At 41.9% G+C, this 21,087-nt stretch overlaps 1 protein-coding gene across 2 annotated transcripts in view; it reads left to right on the forward strand.

Moving 5' to 3' along the window:
* The window catches only part of DGKI (diacylglycerol kinase iota), a 287,785-nt gene that overhangs the window by 208,534 nt on the left and 58,164 nt on the right, over positions 1–21,087 (forward strand). For both annotated transcript variants that reach the window (XM_087968515.1, XM_087968516.1), the window contains exons 23-25: positions 3,401–3,480; positions 13,608–13,652; positions 19,376–19,445. In XM_087968515.1, the coding sequence (XP_087824641.1) occupies positions 3,401–3,480; positions 13,608–13,652; positions 19,376–19,445 (195 nt within the window). The remainder of the gene's footprint in view (positions 1–3,400; positions 3,481–13,607; positions 13,653–19,375; positions 19,446–21,087) is intronic.

A 21,087-nucleotide genomic window follows, 5' to 3' on the forward strand; every position in this document is an offset into this window, starting at 1 on the left:
GTGCTCTTAGTGGAACCTATATTCTCCCTGAAAAATATCATCAATCAGTTGGAAAATAAGCAATGGATAAAGATATGGGAATGTTGGGGAACAGAATGCTGCCTACTCAGAATAACCATCTTTTTGCTCAAAGATAAGCAAACCTATTAGAAGGTTTGTCATCCAATAATTCCTAGGGAACCCCATATTCTGCAGCATGGTTACATAAGAAACGGCCGTCTTTGTAATTGAATATGAATAATGAGCCAGATGGACGAACAAGACTCCATTAAACCCTTATCTCCAGGAGCCATATTGTGCATTGATTAATGACTCAGTGTGTGTCACTGGGAAAGAGACTTCATTTTGAAAAGTTAGCATCCACTCTGTTTGCAGGCTCAGCTAACCTCTTCTTTTGATTTTACACCATTAATTCAATGTGACAATTAATTATTGTGGTATTATCTCTAGAATTACGTTTTGTTTTTGATTCTTTGTTTCCTCAGTTGAGATGGTGAGGGGTTTCAGGCAGAGACGTTTTTATCCATTATCCTGTGAAATTAATGGGAAAACTTCTCAGCAACTGCAGAAATATTAGCATCAGGCCATTAATATTGTAAGAAATTACTGGTGTGCCAGATGAGAACAAAATGTGTAGTTCAATAGTCTGCCCAGTCATACAATCTAAGCAGACACTGCAAGGGAGACATGATCCACAAGGACAATTTCTAACCCTACTGGCTTCCTGATATATTAAGATGATAACTTCCAGAATTCCAAATCAGTACATGTGCAATAGATACAGTTTGACTTAACAACTAATGCATCCTCTAAGAATATTGTCTGGCTTTTCATTTTCAATGCTACACTTGCAATAACACGGTGGAGCAATAAATCTTGCTCTCATGCACTGGGTCCCAATGTTACAGTATTTGGAGTCATGGTGTCATGACATACGTTTTGTCACTAGATCCTGAGTTTCCTTCTACAGATGCTTGTAACTATGTCGTTTCATCATTTTATTCTGTTCCAAAAGCCTCAATGCATTGCTCAAAGTGGCTGTTTGTATCACTATCTTTCCATTATTTAATAATTCCAGAGCACTTTAGAACCAATTCAAATTTCTTTTTTTTGCCACCTACTATTTTCCTCTGGCAGAAAGTATGTTTAGCCAAACCTGAGAAGATTACTCAGAGTGTAGCTAATGGGGGCAGTATGAACATTAAATTAGTTGTTTCCAGTTGTGAACATCAATGTATGCTATCTCTAAAGCACTAACCAGCTAAAATCTCTTCATGATAGGAAGGCCAAAAGGATGAAAGTATAAAGAATTTGGTAAAGGCTTCTTTCAAGCATGGGTCTAACCTTAATCCCTAAAAACACACAAGATTTGTACCTTTTGTTAAGTATTAATACATATTAACAGAATTGGAAGGGACCTTGTAGGTCATTTAGTCCAATCCTCCTCCCCCACCATTTCTGACAGATGGCAGTCCAGTCTCTTCTTGAAAGCCTCAAAAGAGATGGAGCTTCCACAACTTCTGAAGGCAAGCTGTTCCATTGGTTGATTGTTCTCATTGTCAGAAAAGTTCTCCTTATTTCCAGGTTAAATCTCTCCTTGTTCAATTTCCATCCATTATTCCTTGTCTGGCCTTCAGGAAAATAGCTTGACCCCCTCCTCTCTGTGGCAACCCCTCAAATATTGGAAGACTGCTATCATGTCTCCCCTGGTCCTTCTTTTCATTAGATTGGCCATGCCTAATTCCTGCAACTGTTCATCGTATGTTTTAGCCTCCAGCCTTCTAATCATCTTGGTTGCTCTTCTCTGTACTCTTTCTAGAGTCTCAACCAGAGGTGGTATTCAGCAGGTTCTGACCAGTTCTGGAGAACCGGTAGCGGAAATTTTGAATAGTTTGGAGAACTGGCAAATACCACCTCTGATTGGCCCCACCCCTATCTATTCTCTGCCTACCAAGTCCCAGCTGATTGGCTGGATCTTCTTTTGTTGCCCTGTACAGGAGAACGGAGCTGGAAAGCAGGTTAGTGGGGGTGGGGAGGGAATGGGATTTTGCAGTATCCTTCCCCCAGGAGTGAGGAGGTAATGGAGATTTTACAGTATCCGTCCCCTGGAGTGGGGAGGGAATGGAGATTTTACAGTATCCTTCCCCTGCCACATCCACCAAGCCACGCCACACCAGGCCCACCTAGCCACGCCCGTAGTAAAAAAAATTGAATCCCACCATGGGTCTCAACGTCTTTTTTCTAGTATGGTGACCAAAATTGGATGCAGTATTCTAGGTGTGGTCTCTTACTAAGGCTTTATAAAGTGGTATTAGTACCTCCCTTGATCTTGATTGTATCCCTCTGTTAATGCAATTTAGGATTTTCCCATTCCTGCCAACAGTATTTTGTTGAAGTGGAACGGTTGCTTTGTTTCAGCATAATATTCCCCAAGTTTTCCCAATGAGAACATACCCTCAAATTGACACATTTTAATAGGGAAAATATAAGCAAACATCATTAGAATTTATGGATCAGAACAATTCTCTTTCTTTTTTGGAAATGTAGATTTACGTTCAGGCTTTCTGGCAGGGAAACAAATGTCTTCCTTACTACGCCAGAAGAACTGGACCTCTCTGTTATTCCACTTATCCTCATGGGTAGTTTCTGTGGTATGTTAAGGGATATGCCTACAACATCAGCACATTACTTAAAACTTGGTCAGCAAACCATGCCAGAGGGCCACTTTGAGGAGAAAATTTGGAACAGTTGAGCTAGTCACAAAATATTTTTGTAAATAATGGATGGCAATATTTTTTTTTTTTGGGGGGGGAGAAGTGGGTCTCCTTCCTATACTATTCTCCTCCTATACTATTCATTCTCCTCCTATACTATTCATTTCTGGGAAAGCACTTCCCCATGGGGAAGTTTGAGGGTTTACTATTCATTTTAGTTTGGCATCTAACAGGAGAGGTGCATCTTTACTTGTGCCTCTGCAATCCCACTCTGCTGAAATTAAATACCATTAAGTATAATTGACTAACTTTTGACAGGCTACATATATTCTAATAACATTTTTAAGATGAGCAGTAATTACATAGTTTCTTCATCTCAGCAGGTGGTAGCACCTGGCTGATCTTGTCTGGGTTCAGAAATTAAATTGGGTTGGGGCTCATGAGTATTCAGGCAATGCTGAGGCTCTAGACTAAACTGGGAAGTTAAAAGAGGACAACCTCCTTCTGTATTGCTCCCTAGAAAACAACATAGAATTGTCCTTGAGTCACCAGGAATAAAATGGAAGGATACTTTTCTATACTCCCTTCACTTCAGGTCTTATATACTGTATGCATCATGCACAACTTTGTGGTGACACGTTTTAACATCATTCATTTTTATTGTTATTATCATTATGCGTCTATAGCTATTCCACTGGGAATTATAGTTGTCCGAGGAGATTGTGACTTGGAGACTTGTCGCATCTATGTGGATCGCTTAGAGGAGGTGAGTAGATGAAAATGGACATGTTTGCATTTAGAATATATTAGACTTGTACAAGGATATCATTGTGCAAGGATACAAGGTACAAATCAGAGGCGGTATTCAGCAGGTTCTGACCAATTCTGGAGAACCGGTAGCGGAAATTTTGAGGAGTTCAAAGAACCGGCAAATACAACCTCTGACTGAACCCACCCCCATCTATTCTCTGCCTTCCGAGTCCCAGCTGATTGGCTGGGTCTTCTTTTGTTGCCCCGCACAGGAGAATGGAGCAGGAAAGCAGGCTAGTGGGATGGGGAGGGGAGGGGATTTTGCAGTAACCTTCCCCCAGGAGTGAGGAGAGAATGGAAATTTTACTGTATCCTTCCCCTGCTGCGCCCACCAAGCCATGCCCACAGAACCGGTAGTAACAAAAATAGAATCCCACCACTGGTACAAATGAATTCCATTTGGACCAAAATGTGCCAAAGGACAGATCAAAAGCAAAGAAAGTTCATCAGACTAATATATCTGAAGGCTAAGCAACTCAAGAGAGTTCCCATAAGAATCACTTGCTTATGATCCTCTGGAGACTGACGATTTGATTGTTAAGTCCTAACCTACCACTATTTCATGAGTTAAGATTCTCTGCCACAATTGCTAGCATACTAATCATTGCAGGTATGCTGATTGCTTCTTCTTCTGCATTTGCCATAGTCCACTTTCAGTACAGTGCCAAAAGGTTGAAGGACATGTAGCAATATCAACAGCACTTACAGGTGAAACTCGAAAAATTAGAATATCGTGCAAAAGTTCATTTATTTCAGTAATGCAACTTAAAAGGTGAAACTAATTGTTAAGTATGGAGAATAATGGAGACCAGACATCTGACCAGTGACTTCAACTCTTTAATAACAGTAAATAGAACAGAACAGAGCAAGGCTATGGGCAGCAGTAACCCTTTTATAGGGTTGGCTGCTACCTTATTACCCAATGAGATGAGCAACACGTTCAAACTAATAACCAATAAGAATAGTCCAAATAGTGGCCAATCAGGGACTAGTTCTGGCCCAATCCAAAGTTGTTGTATACGGACCAATCCAGTGTGCAGGTTTTCAAACCCTGATTTGCATTTAAGTTATTAACTTTTATTGATTCACAACACCCCTCCCCCTTGGGTTCCGTTTGAGGGGAGCTGTAATAAAATCCTCAAGATAGACAGGCCGTTTGGTCTGCCTGGATGATTTCCGAGGCTCCACCGGTTTTGGTCTAAGGTCCGGTTCCGGTGGAGCGTTTGGATGATCTTTATTAAATTCTGTTTCACTGCACGGTGATTCTGTGCTGCTTTCACTCTGGTTGTCTCCGCTACTCCGTGTTTCTTCGGGGTTTTGCAGTTCGGTTTCCCCCGTATTACAGTTCCCTGAAAAAGTCAACTCCCACCCCGCTTCACGTTCCGGTGTCTCGCTGGGCCGTAGGGTTTCCGTTGGCCTGCTATTTGTCATATCAAAGTCAATTCCCTCGATATTTCCTCCCCCTTGAGTTGGTGAACCTGGGGAGTCATGGGCGCTGGGTGGTAATCTCGATCGGAGTTGGTCTATGTGGCGTTTCCACACTCTCCCATCGTCTTTTAGCAGGCGGTAAGATCTAGGCCCGGTGAGGTGGGTAACGGTTGCGGGTATCCACAACGGGTCGCCGGAAAAGTTTTTGGCAAAGATTAAATCGCCTACCTTAAATTCCTGGCATTTGCTACTGGAGCCGAAGGGCTTTTCCGGTGCGAATGCGGGGTGGAGCCGGTCAAGGTGCGATCGTAGTTTCCGCCTCATAAGAAGTTGAGCGGGTGTTTTGTTGGTCATGCTGTGGGGCGTGATATGCTGTAACAAGAGAATTTGATTGATTTTCTCGTCGATGTTGCCGAATTCCATTTTGTGAAGGGTCTTTTTTACAAATTGTACCATGCGCTTCCGCACGTCCATTGGCCGCAGGGTGCGTGGGCGAGGTTAGCGCATGGCGGATGCCCCGATCAGCAAGATATTGTTCAAAGGGTAACGCAGTAAACTGTGGGCCGTTGTCCGAGACCAACACGTCTGGGAACCCATGTGTGGCAAATAGTCTGTTTAATTTATTGATAACTGAGTCCGTTGTAGTTGTGTTCATTCGATGGATCTCGAGCCAATTCGAATAGGCGTCGACGGTAATAAGGAAAGTGTGTCCTTTGGTGGGCCCCGCAAAGTCAATATGAATACGGGACCATGGTCCCTCGGAGTTTCCCATTCGGTCGGGATTGCTTTAGGCGGAGCGTTGCTGACGTCTTGGCAACGTTGACAAGTAGCGACCCAGGCCTCGATTCTTTTGTCGATTCGGCCACCAAGCGTAGCTGGCGTGCAAGTGCTTTCATCCGCACGATACCGGATGTCCTTCATGCAATACCGCCAAAACAGTTTGTTGCAATTTGCTGGGGATTACGACTCGATCGCCCCACAAGATACAGCCTTTCTGGGAAAACAGCTCGGTTTGGCGGCTTTTGAAAGCGCCCATTCCGGTGCTATTTGGTCTGTCGGCCACCCCGTTCAACCCAGCGTAGGATGTGTTGCAGAACTGGGTCACGTTTTGTTTCAAAGGCAATGTCTCTAGCCGTCAATGGTGGCACATGTAGAGCTTCGATCTGTAGTGTTGAGATGGTGGGGCTGGATCTACAACAGAGTCTGGAAGCGGCGTTCTGCTCAATGCATCAGCGTGGAGAATTGATTTCCCGGGCGATGTTGCAAGGTGTAGTTGTAGGCCGCCAAGAATACAGACCAACGGGTCATTCTGGGGACAATATATACGGGGTTGGTTTATTACCCGCAATGATTCCCAGTAGCGGTTTATGATCAGTGATTATTGTAAACGCATGGCCATAAACATATTCATGAAATCTTTTAACTGCAGCCACAATAGCTAAAGCTTCTTTGTCCAGCTGACTATAATTTCGTTCAGCTTTAGTTAAGGTTCGCGAAAAAACGCGATGGCTTCCGCTCCATTTGGTAATACGTGGGCCAGAGTTGCCCCAACCCCAAAAGGTGATGCGTCACACGTGATGGTGAGCGGCAGAGTCTCGTTGTACTGCATAAGTACAGAATCAGAAGTTAGCAATTTCTTTACTTGTTGGAAAGCATGTTGTTCCCGTTGTCCCCACACCCACGTTGCTTTTTTGTCTAATAGTCTATGCAATGGTTCAGCTACCGTTGCTTTGTGGGGTAAAAGACATTATATAAATTGATAAGTCCAAGGAACGCCTGTAGGTCTGCCTTGTTCCTTGGAGTGGGGGCCTTTTAATTGCCCGTAACTTGTCTTCGATGGGATGGATTCCTTGGCTGTTCAGGAGATATCCCAGAAATTCTACTTTTCGGTACATAACTGGCATTTATCTTTTTTTACTCTGAGGCCTGCATTTTGGAATCTTCGTAAAACCTCTCTGAGTCGTTTTTCTAGAATGTCTTTGTTAGGTGCGGCGATGAGTACATCGTCGAAATATGGGACAACGCCTCTTATCCCTTGTAACAACCTTTCCATTAAACTCTGGAAGATTCCAGGGCGACGCTTACCCGAATTGGAGCCGGTTGCATTTAAATGCGCCCTTATGCGTTACGATCGTTTGCGCCTCGGCTGTGGTTGGATCTACAGGCAATTGTTGATACGCCTGGGCTAGATCTAGTTTGGCGAAAACTTTCCGCCACCCAGGGAATGGAGCAAGTGTTGCACTACCGGCACTGGATATGCACTTTGCTGCAGTGCGTGGTTTAAGGTGGCCGGTAGTCTCCGCAAATTCTTAGGGACCCATCAGGCTTGATAGGCGTCACTATCGGGGTTTCCCAACGGGCGTGGTCGGTGGGTTCCAGTACGCCCTGCGCTATTAGCTTATCGAGTTGTTCGTCGATTTTAGGCTTCAAGGCGAACGGCACCCGACGCGGCTTAAGGCGGATGGGTGCTATCTCAGGGTTCAAGTTAACGAGATCGGGGTCCCCTTGTACTTGCCTAGTCCGTTCGCGAAAACGTCTTGGAATTCTTGCACGAGTGCTTCCTCCCAATCACTGCTCTTGGCCCTGTGGACTCCGGCTACAGTGATTCCGAGCGGTCTGAACCATTGAAGGCCTAAAAGGCTAGGCCTGTCACGGTCCACGACAGTCAGTGGTAGTGCGACGGTGCGGTCCTTGAATGAGACCTGGAATCTGCGGGACCCGATAATGGGAATTCTGTTACCATGATAGTCTTTGAGTATAACCCTTTGAGGGTTAAGGTCTTGGCGGCGAATCGTTGGAATGAGCTGTTGTAGCGTTTTCCACGATACAATCGAGAGGGAAGATCCCGAGTCCACTTCCATCACACAAGGTTTGTTTTCGATGGCGACCTTTACTCGGATTTTCCCGGCATCAAGGGATGTAGCGTGGCCTATGGTGATTGTTTGGTGGGTCTCTTCCCGCCGGGTTTCTTCACGCCTGGTGGAAGTGGTGGACGGTTTGTTTCTGTAGGAGTGGTTTCCCCATTGGTGGTTCAATTTTTCTCGGTGTGTGCCGAAGAATCCTGAAGATTGGCATACGGCCTGTCGGGGTTTGGAGTTCTGTTTGCTTCTGCAAACCTTTGCGATGTGACCTTGTCTCCGCAATTGCGGCAGAGTGCGTCGAGGAATTTGCAGCCGGATCGTGGGTGATTGGCTCCACAGCCGGCACACGGTCGAAATGAGTGTTGTGTGGACTGGTCTCGCTCCGTTCGAAGTCGGTTGACCTCTTCCTCATCGTTGTCGGACGGGGACTCTAGGTCTTCGTGGTGAGTTGATACCGGGTGTCTCTCTGAGCGAGGCGAGGTATCAGTGGCGAGTTTACGTAGCGGTGCATTGGTGTGGCGCATTCGGGCTGCCGACTTCTTGGTCGCCTCCGCTGCCGAGGCTTCTTTAAGGGCATCGGTGAGGCTGATGTCCCCTTAGCCATGATTTTGCTCTGGATCGTGCCGTCTTCTAGGCCCAGAACCAGGCGGTCCCGGAGGGCTTCTTCTAAGTCTGCGAATCCGCAGAGGCCTCCAAGGTTGCGGAGGTCCGCGATGTAATTGGCAAGGCTTTCACCTTTCCGTTGATCCCTCTGGTAATATTCGTGTCTTCTGACTAAGGTTGGCACGGTGGGCGCGTAGTGAGCCCGTAGTAAAGGCTCGAGGACGTCCCAGTCCATCTCTTTTACCTCTGCTGGCTTGGCAAGTGACTTTGCCATTTTAAACACGGTAGGCCCGCAGTGAGTTAGAAAGATAGCTCTTTTTTTGCCGGTTGTTGCATCTTTCAAATTGTTGGTCTCCAGAAACATCTGGAACCGATCCATGTATGCCTCCCAGTCTTCGGTTTCTGGGTTGAATGGAGCGGGTGGTACGGCACCGCTGGCCATGTTGCCGTTGATGGTGCGTGTTCGACCACGTGCTCTGTTGGTTGCTCTGTAGGTTAGTCAGCTCTTCGGTCTCCAGATCCCACCTTCATCGCCAGTGTTAAGTATGGAGAATAATGGAGACCAGACATCTGACCAGTGACTTCAACTCTTTAATAACAGTAAATAGAACAGAACAGAGCAAGGCTATGGGCAGCAGTAACCCTTTTATAGGGTTAGCTGCTACCTTATTACCCAATGAGATGAGCAACACGTTCAAACTAATAACCAATAAGAATAGTCCAAATAGTGGCCAATCAGGGACTAGTTCTGGCCCAATCCAAAGTTGTTGTATACGGACCAATCCAGTATGCAGGTTTTCAAACCCTGATTTGCATTTAAGTTATTAACTTTTATTAATTCACAACACTAATATATGAGATAAACTCATTACATGCAAAGTAAGATAGTTCAAGCCGTGATTTGTTATAATTGTGATGATTATGGCTTGTAGCTCATGCAAACCCCAAATCCACAATCTCAGAAAATTAGAATATTGTGAAAAGGTTCAATATTCTAAGCTCAAAGTGTCTCACTCTAATCAGCTAATTAAGCCATAACACCTGCAAAGGGTTCCTGAGCCTTTAAATGGTCTCTCAGTCTGGTTCAGTAGGAATCACAATCATGGGAAAGACTGCTGACCTGACAGTTGTGCAGAAAACAATCATTGACACCCTCCATAAGGAGGGAAAGCCTCAAAAGGTAATTGCAAAAGAAGTCGGATGTTCCCAAAGTGCTGTATCAACACACATTACTAGAAAGTTATGTGGAAGGGAAAAGTGTGGAAGAAAAAGGTGCTCAAGCAGCAGGGATGACCGCAGCCTGGAGAGGATTGTCAGGAAAAGGCCATTCAAAAGTGTTCACAAGGAGTGGACTGAGGCTGGAGTCATTGTATCAAGATCCACCACACAGAGACGGATCCTGGACATGGACTTCAAATGTCGTATTCCTCTTGTCAAGCCACTCCTGAACAACAAACAGAAGCATCTTACCTGGGCTAAAGTAAAACAGAACTGGTCTGTTGCTCTTTGGTTCAAAGTCCTCTTTTCTGATGAGAGCAACTTTTGCATTTCATTTGGAAACCAAGGGCCCAGAGTCTGGAGGAAGAATGGAGAGGCAGAAACTGCAAGATGCTTGAAGTCCAGTGTGAAGTTTCCACAGTCTGTGTTGATTTGGGGAGCCATGTCATCTGCTGGTGTTGGTCCACTGTGCTTCATTAAGTCAGGGGTCAATGCAGCCGTCTACCAGGAGATTTTGGAGCACTTCATGCTTCCTTCTGCAGATGAGCTTTATGGGGATGCTGACTTCATTTTCCAGCAGGATTTGGCACCTGCCCACACTGCCAAAAGCACTAAAACCTGGTTCAATGACCGTGGGATTACTGTGCTTGATTGGCCAGCAAACTCGCCTGACCTGAACCCCATAGAGAATCTATGAGGCATTGCCAAGAGAAAGATGAGAGACATGAGACCGAACAATGCAGAAGAGTTGAAGGCCGCTATTGAAGCATCCTGGTCTTCTATAACACCACAGCAGTGCCACAGGCGGATAGCTTCCATGCCACACCGCACTGAGGCAGTAATTGCTTCAAAAGGGGCCCAAACCAAGTGCTGAGTACATATGCATGCTTATACTTTTCAGAGGTCTGATATTGTTCTACGTACAATCCTTGTTTTATTGATTGCATGTAATATTCTAATTTTCTGAGATTGTGGATTTGGGGTTTTCATGAGCAGTAAGCCATAATCATCACAATTATGACAAATCACGGCTTGAACTATCTTGCTTTGCATGTAATGAATTTATCTCATATATTAGTTTCACCTTTTAAGTTGTATTACTGAAATAAATGAACTTTTGCATGATATTCTAATTTTTTGAGTTTCACCTGTATCACTTCATATTGCCTTATGGCACTCTCTGAGCGGTTTACTAATGTCATCATATTGCCCTCAACAATCTGAGTCCTCGTGTTACTAACATGAAAAGGATGGAAGGCTAGTCAACTCTGAGCCGGTCAGAATTGAACTCCTGGCAGTGGGCAGAGTTTGCCTGCAATACTGCATTCTAATCACTGAACCACCATGGCTCTAACATATATCAGTTGGGGAACTGCAGCATATTTGCCATATTGCAATTTTCAAGTTCTACCTTGGCAGTCCAAGGCTGGTTTATCTGCCCTTTATCCCTAACCTCATCTGGACATTTCACAAGTTCAGAATAGAAGCTGGAACAATAAACTACTATGTTGTGTATACCCTGTGAAAATGTGTACGCACTTTAAATCAAATATCAGGACTCTTTCTGGTTAAAAGCCTGGAGAGATTAGGATTTCCTGGTAATAAAAGGCACTGAGAAAACATAGTGCTAATTAACAGAACAAGCAACTGTTAGTGGCTGGAACGAATCAAATATAGAACATAAAATAATCGAGTTGGAAGGGACCTTGGAGGTCTTTGTGTCCAATGCCTTGCTTGAGTAGGAGACGCTACATCATTTCAGACAATTCCAGTATCTTTTTGAAAGCCTCCAGTGATGGAGCACCCACAATGTCTGAAGGCAAGGTATTCTATTGTTTAATTGCTCTCACTGTTAGGAAATTTTTCTAGATTGTTTCTAGGTTGCTTCTCTGTTTGGTTGGTTTCCAACCGTTGTTTCTTGTCTTGCTTTTTGGTGCTTTGGAAAATAGTTTGACCTCCTCATCTTTGTAGGAGCCCCTCAAATATTGAAAGAGTGCTATCATGTCTCCCTAGGGTGGTCAGCCTTTTCTATTGTTAAACATATCTTAAAAATCTGGACACAGTGACACAACATTTAAAATCCTTGAGCGTATGGTTGGCAGAAACAGTCCAAATGGTCACCAAGATTATTGCGATCTTTGGTGGTTCAATTTTTAAGACTGAACCAACAAGAGTTTGGAAAAACTCTAGGAAAAAAAGAAGTTTGCCATGCCTCTTCAAAATGAAAGAAATTATGTCTGGTCTTCTTTCTTTTCAGTTATAAGTATTTGGAAGTAAATTTCAAACTCCAGCGTGACATTTTATGGTTTAGGACTCAAGAAAAGGAAGTTTGAAACAATTTCCTTTTAGATAGACAAGACTTGTCAAAACCTCACTTTCAGAGCCCCATTAATTTCATTTCTCGCTTTGTGATTCTAGAAAGCTTGGCACTAAGTGTATAGATGGATGATGGATGATTTCATTCCCCTCCCCACTGGCTAAACTTCTCGCAAGAGAAGTTTTTTTCTTTCACCCTCTTTCCCTGTTTCCCCTCACACAACACAGCTTGGATACACTGGCAACCTTCTTCTGAAGCTCTTTCTAGTCAGTGACAGGATAGGGGGGGGGGAAATAGGGACACGAGATGCCTGGCTGTCAGATTCTCCCCATTCCTTCTGTAGAATAGAATAGAATTCTTTATTGGCCAAGTGTGACTGGACACACAAGGAATTTGTCTTGGTGCATATGCTCTCAGTACACATAAAAGAAAAGATACATTCGTCAAGAATCATAATAATAGTCATAGGGTACAATAAGCAATCAAATCATACTAGGAAACAATCAGTAAAAATAGTAAGGATACAAGCGACAAAGTTACGGTCATATTGTCACAAGTGGGAGGGGATGGGTGATAAGGAGTGATGAGAAGATTAATCGTAATAGTAGTGCAGACTTTGTAAATAGTTGAACAGTGTTGAGGGAATTATTTGTTTAGCAGAGTAATGGCGTTCGGGGAAAAACTGTTCTTGTGTCTAGTTGTTCTGGTGTGCAGTGCTCAATAGCATCATTTTGAGGGTAGGAGATGAAACAGTTTATGTCTAGGATGTGAGAGATCTGTAAATGTTTTCACAGCCCTCTTTTTGACTGGTGCAGTATACAAGTCCTCAATGGAAGGAGGGTTGGTAGTATTTGTTTTTTCTGCAGTCCTAATTATCCTCTGGAGTCTGTGTCTGTCTTGTTGGGTTGCAGAACCAAACCAGACAGTTATAGAGGTGCAGATGACAGACTCAATAATTCCTCTGTAGAACTGTATCAGCAGTTCCTGTAGTGCTGTCATTGGCAAATAACTTTCTCATGGGTAAAGATGTGCTGATAGAGTGGACACCAAAACTGAAGGAGTTGACAAATTATGTTCTTAAATGCATAATGAGAACATCATCTATCAGTGACCTGAACAGATCTAATAGAGGCAGGATAAGGATTAGCAATGAAGGCAGTAAATATCACCACGGCATAGTTTTCTCCCAACTCAAGGTTAGCTAGCTACTTAACTCAGCCACAGGAAAAGACAATAACTGCTATATACAAAGTGAGCATTTCCTTCATCCATGAGTGACAATTATCTGCTTCTGTCTAGGGCCCTAGGGAAATATGAAAAGGCAGAAGATTTGATCACCAGATAGTTAAACATTCTAAATCTCTTTATATAGAAATCAAATACTGTTCTTGGTTCATAGGTAATGGTCTTGGGGGCAATTGGAAAATATCAGGCTATTTTAGACTAAATTATCTGTAATTCAGCACTTGGCAGCAAAATCCTTGAATAATATTAATTTCAGTTTTATTTTGGCTCTCATGTGTGATTGTTTTGTGTTGTCATTATTGCTATTGTAATAGCCAGGAAAGAATTGATGAACAATTTAATTTTGAATAGGAAGGTGGATGAAATGAGCTTTAGTTAATCATTGTTTCCATTGGAACTTTCTTGCTATAGGATTTGCAGTCTGTATCTTCAGCAACACAGAGAGTCCACTACCAGGTAACATTAATTTTGTTCCTTTTAGGGAAAAAAAGAAAGGGAGGGAGGCAGGGGTGGGATTCAAATTTTTAACAACCAGTTCTGTGGGTGTGGCTTAGGTGGTGGGCGTGGCTTGGTGGCCATGTGACTGGGTGGACATGGCTTGGTGGTCATGTTATTGGCTGGGTGTGGCCAACTCAATATCACTCACATCGAGGCACGCATCTCCTCGCCTGGCCTCTCATGACTGTGGGGATGCTGCAACACGCAGTCTTAAGTGTGAAAAATGGTCATAAGTCAGTTTTTTCAGTGCCATTATAACTTTGAATGGTCACTCCATACAAGCAAAGTACCAGCAAAGGAGGGGAAAAAAACTCTAGAGACAGTCCTGAGACAGGAAGTCTAGTCCTGTCAAGAATGTAATAAGAGTTAATGGAGAGGCAGTTTCTATAAGGAACACCAGAATGTTTCCTTCCTGCCTTCCTTACAGGATTAGGCCAGTAATTTCTTCTAACAACCGGTTCTCCGAACTGCTTAGAAAGTTAACAACCGGTTCTAGTGAATAGGTGCGAACTGGTAGAATCCCACCCCTGGAGGGAGGGGATACTACCAGACTTCTTCTTCTTTTCTTTTTTTTGTGAATAGAATAGAATAGAATAGAATAGAATAGAATAGAATAGAATAGAATAGAATAGAATAGAATAGCTTTATTGGCCATATAAACAACAAGATAATATAATCAGTGTACATACAAACAATATGTACATACAAAGAACAAATGTACATACAAACAGCAAGGTAAAATAATCATAAAATATCAAAAGGAGAAGGTAGTAGAAAAGCTGAGAAAGATAATATAGCCATACTATAAGAGTAAATATCCTTGAACATAAGAGAGAACTGTCATTCCTATATAGCAGTAGCAATAGCACTTACATTTATATACCTCTTTTACAATGCTTTACAGCCTTCTCTAAGCAGTTTACAGAGTCAACCTATTGCCCCCAACAATCTGGGTCCTCATTTTACTGACCTTGAAAGCATGGAAGGCTGAGTCAACCTTGAGCCTGGTCAGATCTGAACTGCCAAATTGCAGGCAGACAGCAGTCAGCAGAAGTAGCTTGCAGTACAGCACTCTAACCACTGCACCACCATGGCTCATAATGAAATTTATTGCCTTCCAGTGCCTCCTTATCTCCAACTTTAATCAGGCTCAATCTCTACGGTCAATGTTTAGGCTTGAGGGCAGCTATATAATATACAAAGTCTGGAGATCTTCAGCTTTGCCCCCTTTGCCCATTCTATCACTGCATAGATAAGCAGAAGGGAAAAATAAAGTCCAGCATCTTAGAAAGAAATGTTGTAATGAGAATAGGATCTATGCATTCTTTTCAGTTTTCGGAACTGGAAGCCTCATATGGATCAGTTCATGTTATCTCAATATACACAGGCATTCATGATGCCTCTCCTTCAAAATATGTGAACTAGTCCTTTGCCCTACCTTACCAAAGTAATTTCTTCTGATTTCTTAAAAATTGTAGCATCGCATTCTCAAGTGACCAAGACTCTTGGTCTTGGAGAAAGATGCTCTTATGGATGGGGAAATATTTTGTCACGTTTGTGACTAAACACAATGCAAAGAAATATCAAATGTTTGTTGTATAACATTCCCAGATCAGTGCATAAGATGCTCTACAGTAGTTTTAGTTTGCATTCCCAATTTAAATGATTATTTTTTTGAACATTGTCTGCACAGCAGGCATGTTAAATATTACCTCAACTAATGCTCTGAGTTGCATTTTTATCTGATTTGGCCTAAAGGGCCATTCTCTTATTATCTCTTTATGAACTTTCTGTCTGTATCATGCTCTGCTGTGCATTTTCAAATACACATACATTCACTCCTGCAAGAGAATCTGAGACAAAGAAGAGAGTGTCTGTGTTCTTATAAAAAGTCTTTTTTCCTTGCTTTAGTAGAACATATTCAATGGAATGAGAACTCCTGTTGTGAATGTCAGCTTTCTGCAGTATTTTTATAGCAGTATACCCCCCAAAATCAATAATATCTGAAATTGTTCAGCATCTCACTAGAGTATTTTTAGTCTATAAAATAAATGTGTCAAAATTTTATAACAACTTGCTGCAATATGATCTTTTCCAGATGTGCCTGGGCAGCAACTTTCAGGATTCACACTCCAGATGTTCATGCATCTGAACACAACACATAATAACTTGGGGAATATTGGTTTATAATGTGGTTTTGATTAGGCAGTCTTGGTTCATTCAACTTGCCTCATAGACAAAGAAACTTGGCATATCTCTATTGAACTGCTAAACTATCTCACATGTAACCTGCATCTGTATAATCAGCCTCTTCCCTGTTTCCTTGTCCCACCTGAAATCCTACATCAGTCATGCCACACAATACATCTGCAGCTTACAGAAGCTTATGCCTATTAACCAAATTCATTAGCTGGAAAAGATACTACCAGACTTCTGATTTTTGTTGTTGTCACAGAATAGAATAGAATAGAATAGAATAGAATAGAATAGAATAGAATAGAATAGAATAGAATAGAATAGAATAGAATAGAATAGAAATGAAACAGAATAAAATAGAACAGAACAGAATCTTTATTGTCACTTTAAATGTACACTAATCAGCATACATTAAAATGAAATGTCTTTGTATTCAGCTAAAGGATAATCATTATGTACAGGATATACCCACACACACACACATATATGATATAGAGAAACATCACAATTCTCTAATGATGTTTGACATGACTCTCCTCCTACAATGAATGTCTTTGCTAGATCTGAAAGTAGGCCCTTCAGCTTTCTGAATACAATTCAAATTTTTGACTTTTCATTTGGGATGAAAGTTATTTTTATGCTTCATTGTTTTGTTTGGATTTCAAAGATAAGGACGTTTTTCTGGAATTCCTTGCCCCTAGACGTTTTGCTAGGGTTAATCTCTGGTTAATCTCAGTATGAAAGGGACCTCTGAAAGAATTAGAGATACTTAGTTTTCAGAAAAGACAGTTGAGAAGGGATGTGATGGCACTTTTGCATTTCTAAAGAGGATCGTCTATTTCCTCTCATTCTAGAATGGAAGACACACAGGATAATCCTACCACTAGAATATTAAGAGAAATTTAATATTAGGGCAGAGATGTTTGTTGGTTACACTAATTACCAAAATGGATATGAACTCTATTTCACTGTACAGATAGTCCTCAACTTAGTTACAGCAGTTCGTTTACTGGCCATTCAAAGTTACAACGGCACTGAAAAAAAGTGATTTATGACCATTTTTCACACTTACAACCTTTCTAGCATCCACATGATCATGTGATCAAAATTCAGGTGCTTGGCCACTGATTCATATTTATGACTGTTGCTTTGTCCCAAGATCATGTGATCACCTTTTGCAGCCTTCTGACAAGCAAAGTCAATGGGGAAGCCAGATTCACTTAATGAATTACTAACTTATCAACTACTAACTTATCAACTAAGTTAGCAACTGGCAAGAAAGGTCATAAAATGGGGCAAAATTCACTTAACAAATATCTTGCTTAACAAATTTTGGGCTCAGTTGTGGTTGTAAGTTGAGGACCATCTGTATATTTTCAACCAATGGCTGGGCAGCCATCTTTAAATGTTTTAATTTGGATTCCTGCACCCAGCAGGTGTTAAACCTGATTGTCTACCTGTCCCCCTGCCAATTCTATGATTTCACATCTTTGGTAGATTCTGTATGAGAAGGGAATATAGAATTTTACAATAGGAATAGTTCCTACCAAAGCAACATAAAGACTTTTTGTTTTTGTTTATGAAACTATAGTATCTTTAAATCTCTGTAATTGGTATCTGAAGCATAATTTACATTCTATCAGGTGTAATAAAGGGAATGTTATTGGATAACATAATTCAAGCTCAGGGGTAGGGGCTAAGAAAAGGAATCTTAGTGTTCCTCCTGAGACAAAAGGGAAGCTATTAAAGACCCAAACGCCAAGCTAATGAGCATCAGTGTGCTCATCTGAAATTTGAGATGAAGAATTTCAGCTGAGGAACATCTAACTCACATCATAGGTTGGCTCTGAAACTGACTGAAGAAAAAAATATGGGTTTGTTGTATATCAAGAATACCAGGCTGTGCCAGGGGCATAGTTATTTATGGAGTCTTATCGCCGTCCATATGGTATTTGCTATTCAGCTGCATATTTCTGGCCATGGTCCTTTCTGCCCATTCAACTGAGTTGGAATTTATAGTGAACTGCAAACTGTATGTCATATAGGCTAATGCTCTATCTTTTGTATAAGTTTATCAGTGCAGTTTCTAGAAGACAGACATTAAAATCAAACATTTATACTGGTTTATCCTGATAATATGTGTCATGCCCCTGTCGGAATCTGAATCCGAGAAGGAAGATGAACAGCTGAGAGGGAGTGGGAGTGTGGCTCCATTGGCTATGGAGGAAACTGGAGAAGGGCAAAGTCTGGCTGGGCAGAGCAGGGAAGAGGGAGAACAAGGGAGAGGGAGTTCAGAGGAAGACCCAGGCCCGTCCCCTCTTCATCCTAGGGCACGCAGGGAGGTACGGAGAAGAGAGCAACGTGGGTTGCGTAGCTTATGGGGGAGGAAAAGGCTCTGATTCCCTTCATTAGCCACACCTGGGAATTAGAGTTTAAAAGAAATTCATGCTGAGTGCAGCAGCTGCTGGGAGCAAACATGAGTTTATCTTGTGTTTGATTATCTGTGCTCCTGGCATCTTCCCAACTGTGTTGAGTTGTTGTCATGCCTTCATGTCTGGAAGTCTTGTTCCTGCCCTGTTGGATTAATTACCTCATTTTGCCTTGATTGGACTTATACAGTAGTTACAGTTTTTGTTGACCATATTTTGGACTTGATTCTCTGCAGCCAAAGGCTGTTCCTGGGAGAGTTTTTCTCTAGCCAGAAGGTAACCAGGACATAGGGGGCAAAGTTGGAGCTAATAAAGGGACTCCTACTGATTATCTGACTGTATTGCCTTTGTGCCATGCCCTGGGTCATCACATTATGTGATGGAAAAGTTGAAAGCAAAAGGACTTTTAAAAGGATTAATTGGCCATAAAGCGACATTTCATAGCTCTTCTGCTATTTTTCTCTTGTGAATTCATAGTGAGATCAGTGTTTTTTCCTTTAAACAAACCTTTTTCAAAAAGGGAGGCAGGGCTTGCTAATACTTGTTTAGCAATATGGCAAGCACAGTAGGCTGTCCAAGTAACCAAGCAGTCATCCATCATGGCATGGCATGTTTGACAGATTTCCACCCTTTGATAAAACTGAGAATAGTTTCATTGCAGCCTCGAATCAAATGGGAAATCAAATCAATACTTGGATAAGCCAGTGACTGCACAGGGCGGCTGGTTATCAGAAGCCACCCTGAGTGAATTCAGGGATGCCTGTCTATCATTTTGGGTCAGCCTTGACTGAATATATATAAACTGACAGAAAAATTCTTCCCTGAGTAATGTTGAAAACTGCCTTATTATGGGTCACACTATTATTCCTCCTTGGCTCAGAACCGCATGGATTTCAGACAGGAGTCCTTATCAATCTTTTTTGGGAAGGTTAATAACTAGATCTAGGAAGAGCTTTGCCTTACAAAAACTGCAATATGTGCTGCGGTATTGTTATATTCACTGTTGCTTTTATCAAACTTCTGTTGAAAATGGTGTTTTCTTTCTGTCCCATCTAGGACCAGGAAAGCTCAATCCCAAGAGTATTGTCTGCTCAGAGACTATCTCCTAGATGGTGCTTCCTAGATGGTAAGAATCCCAGTTGGCTCCCATGGACGTACAAGAAAATGGCAGACCGTACATTTCTTTATATGCTTATCTGGAAATAAATTCTATTTTATTCAAGAGTATTTGCTCTCATGCATTGGCTGAATATTATTTCAAAAATAGGAGTTTCAACCAGAATCTTAAAGATTTTATAGGTTATTATTTGCTTAAAATCAGGGGGCTATGTGCTTGATTGATAATAAGCATGGGGAAGGTATCTACATTGAGTTCATCCTCATGTCATCTTTGCTGCAGCACAAAGATGTTTTTATAAGCATTTCTGAGGGACCTGTTCTCATGACAGAATCTCAATCTCATCCGCAATCAATTTTATGAGGCAATTTAAGTTGTCTTTAGTTGTTCCAATTTGGAAGTGGTTTTGCCCTTTTACTCCCAGCACAAAACACTCAATGTGGACATTTAGAGCCCCTCAAAGGATGACTAGGCCAGGGCAGTGATCTTCTCAACTCCAATTGGTTCAGTAGATTTATAGACATGCTTCCTCCCTGCCTAGTTAGTGGACAATAATCCTCTGTGGTCATTGGGATCATTTGTGAGATAGAATGGGCATCTCCTCTTTTTCTCTTTACCCTGGAATATTGAACTCCCAGAAGGCCAGCCACCTGTACATCTGTCAGGCAAGAACCGTACAGTTTGACTTTTGTGTATAAGTGTGTTTGTCTGTTTTCTGGGAAGGTCATAAAGTAGAGAGAACATTTTTTTATATGGACCAAAACAAAAGTGGAATGAAGGGTGATGGATAAAGGCTCTTTGTCTTACTCAAAAATAAGTTAGGTGGGAAATTGGCCTTAGGATGGATAAAGGAAAGAAAGATCTAATGCTACAATAGTGTGCTACAGTAGAGCACAAACATATCATAAGTATGGTTCAGGATTTTCTGCTTTTTATTCCAAATCACTTTGGGAGATGGGGTCTTGACATTGGTACTTATTTTTCTAGTAGTTCCATGGTATACTTTCATAGATGCTGCCATGTTAGAGATGGCTTGAATAACCTCCAGTTAGAAGCAATCCCAGGAGATTGACTGTCCTGCAAGAAGAAGCATCCACTAAAAATAAAAATAAAATAAAATGATTTTTAAAAAAGATAAAAATTAATGTTGTACTTTCAGCCCTATCAAGCATGGATTCAGGAGAACGATGGATGCTAGTTTCATAATTAAATGCAGATTTCTAATTGTTTATAACTTATACTTCTTAGTTCCATAAACATAAAGTATGACTACCACCGGACTGTATTAAACTGTATCTGTTTTTCACGACATGTTAAAATGTTAGTCTATAGAGACTGACTACATGAACATTTTTATGGTGGTTCCCAAGAATAAATTTAGAGTCCTGGTTGTTTATTGTTAAGATCATTATTCAGCTTTGGAAATGTAGCAAGTTTGAAATGTTTTATTAAGAAATACTCAGGGGTGGGATTCAACCGGTATTACTACCAGTTTGGTGACTACATTTTATGCTGGGTGCGCATGTAAAACAAATATCAGCTGTACCGCCCAGACAGCTGAAAAGCACTGCACGCGGGTGCGCAACATTTGAAAAGCCTCTTTTTTCCTGGTTTTTCAACCTCAGCTATGCCACGCAAAGCAGCTGAGGTA

This window comes from Notechis scutatus, chromosome 6, assembly GCF_049901735.1.
Source record: "Notechis scutatus isolate UNSWTSFEM ecotype Mainland chromosome 6, rNotScu1.2, whole genome shotgun sequence".
NCBI classification, from domain to species: domain Eukaryota; kingdom Metazoa; phylum Chordata; class Lepidosauria; order Squamata; family Elapidae; genus Notechis; species Notechis scutatus.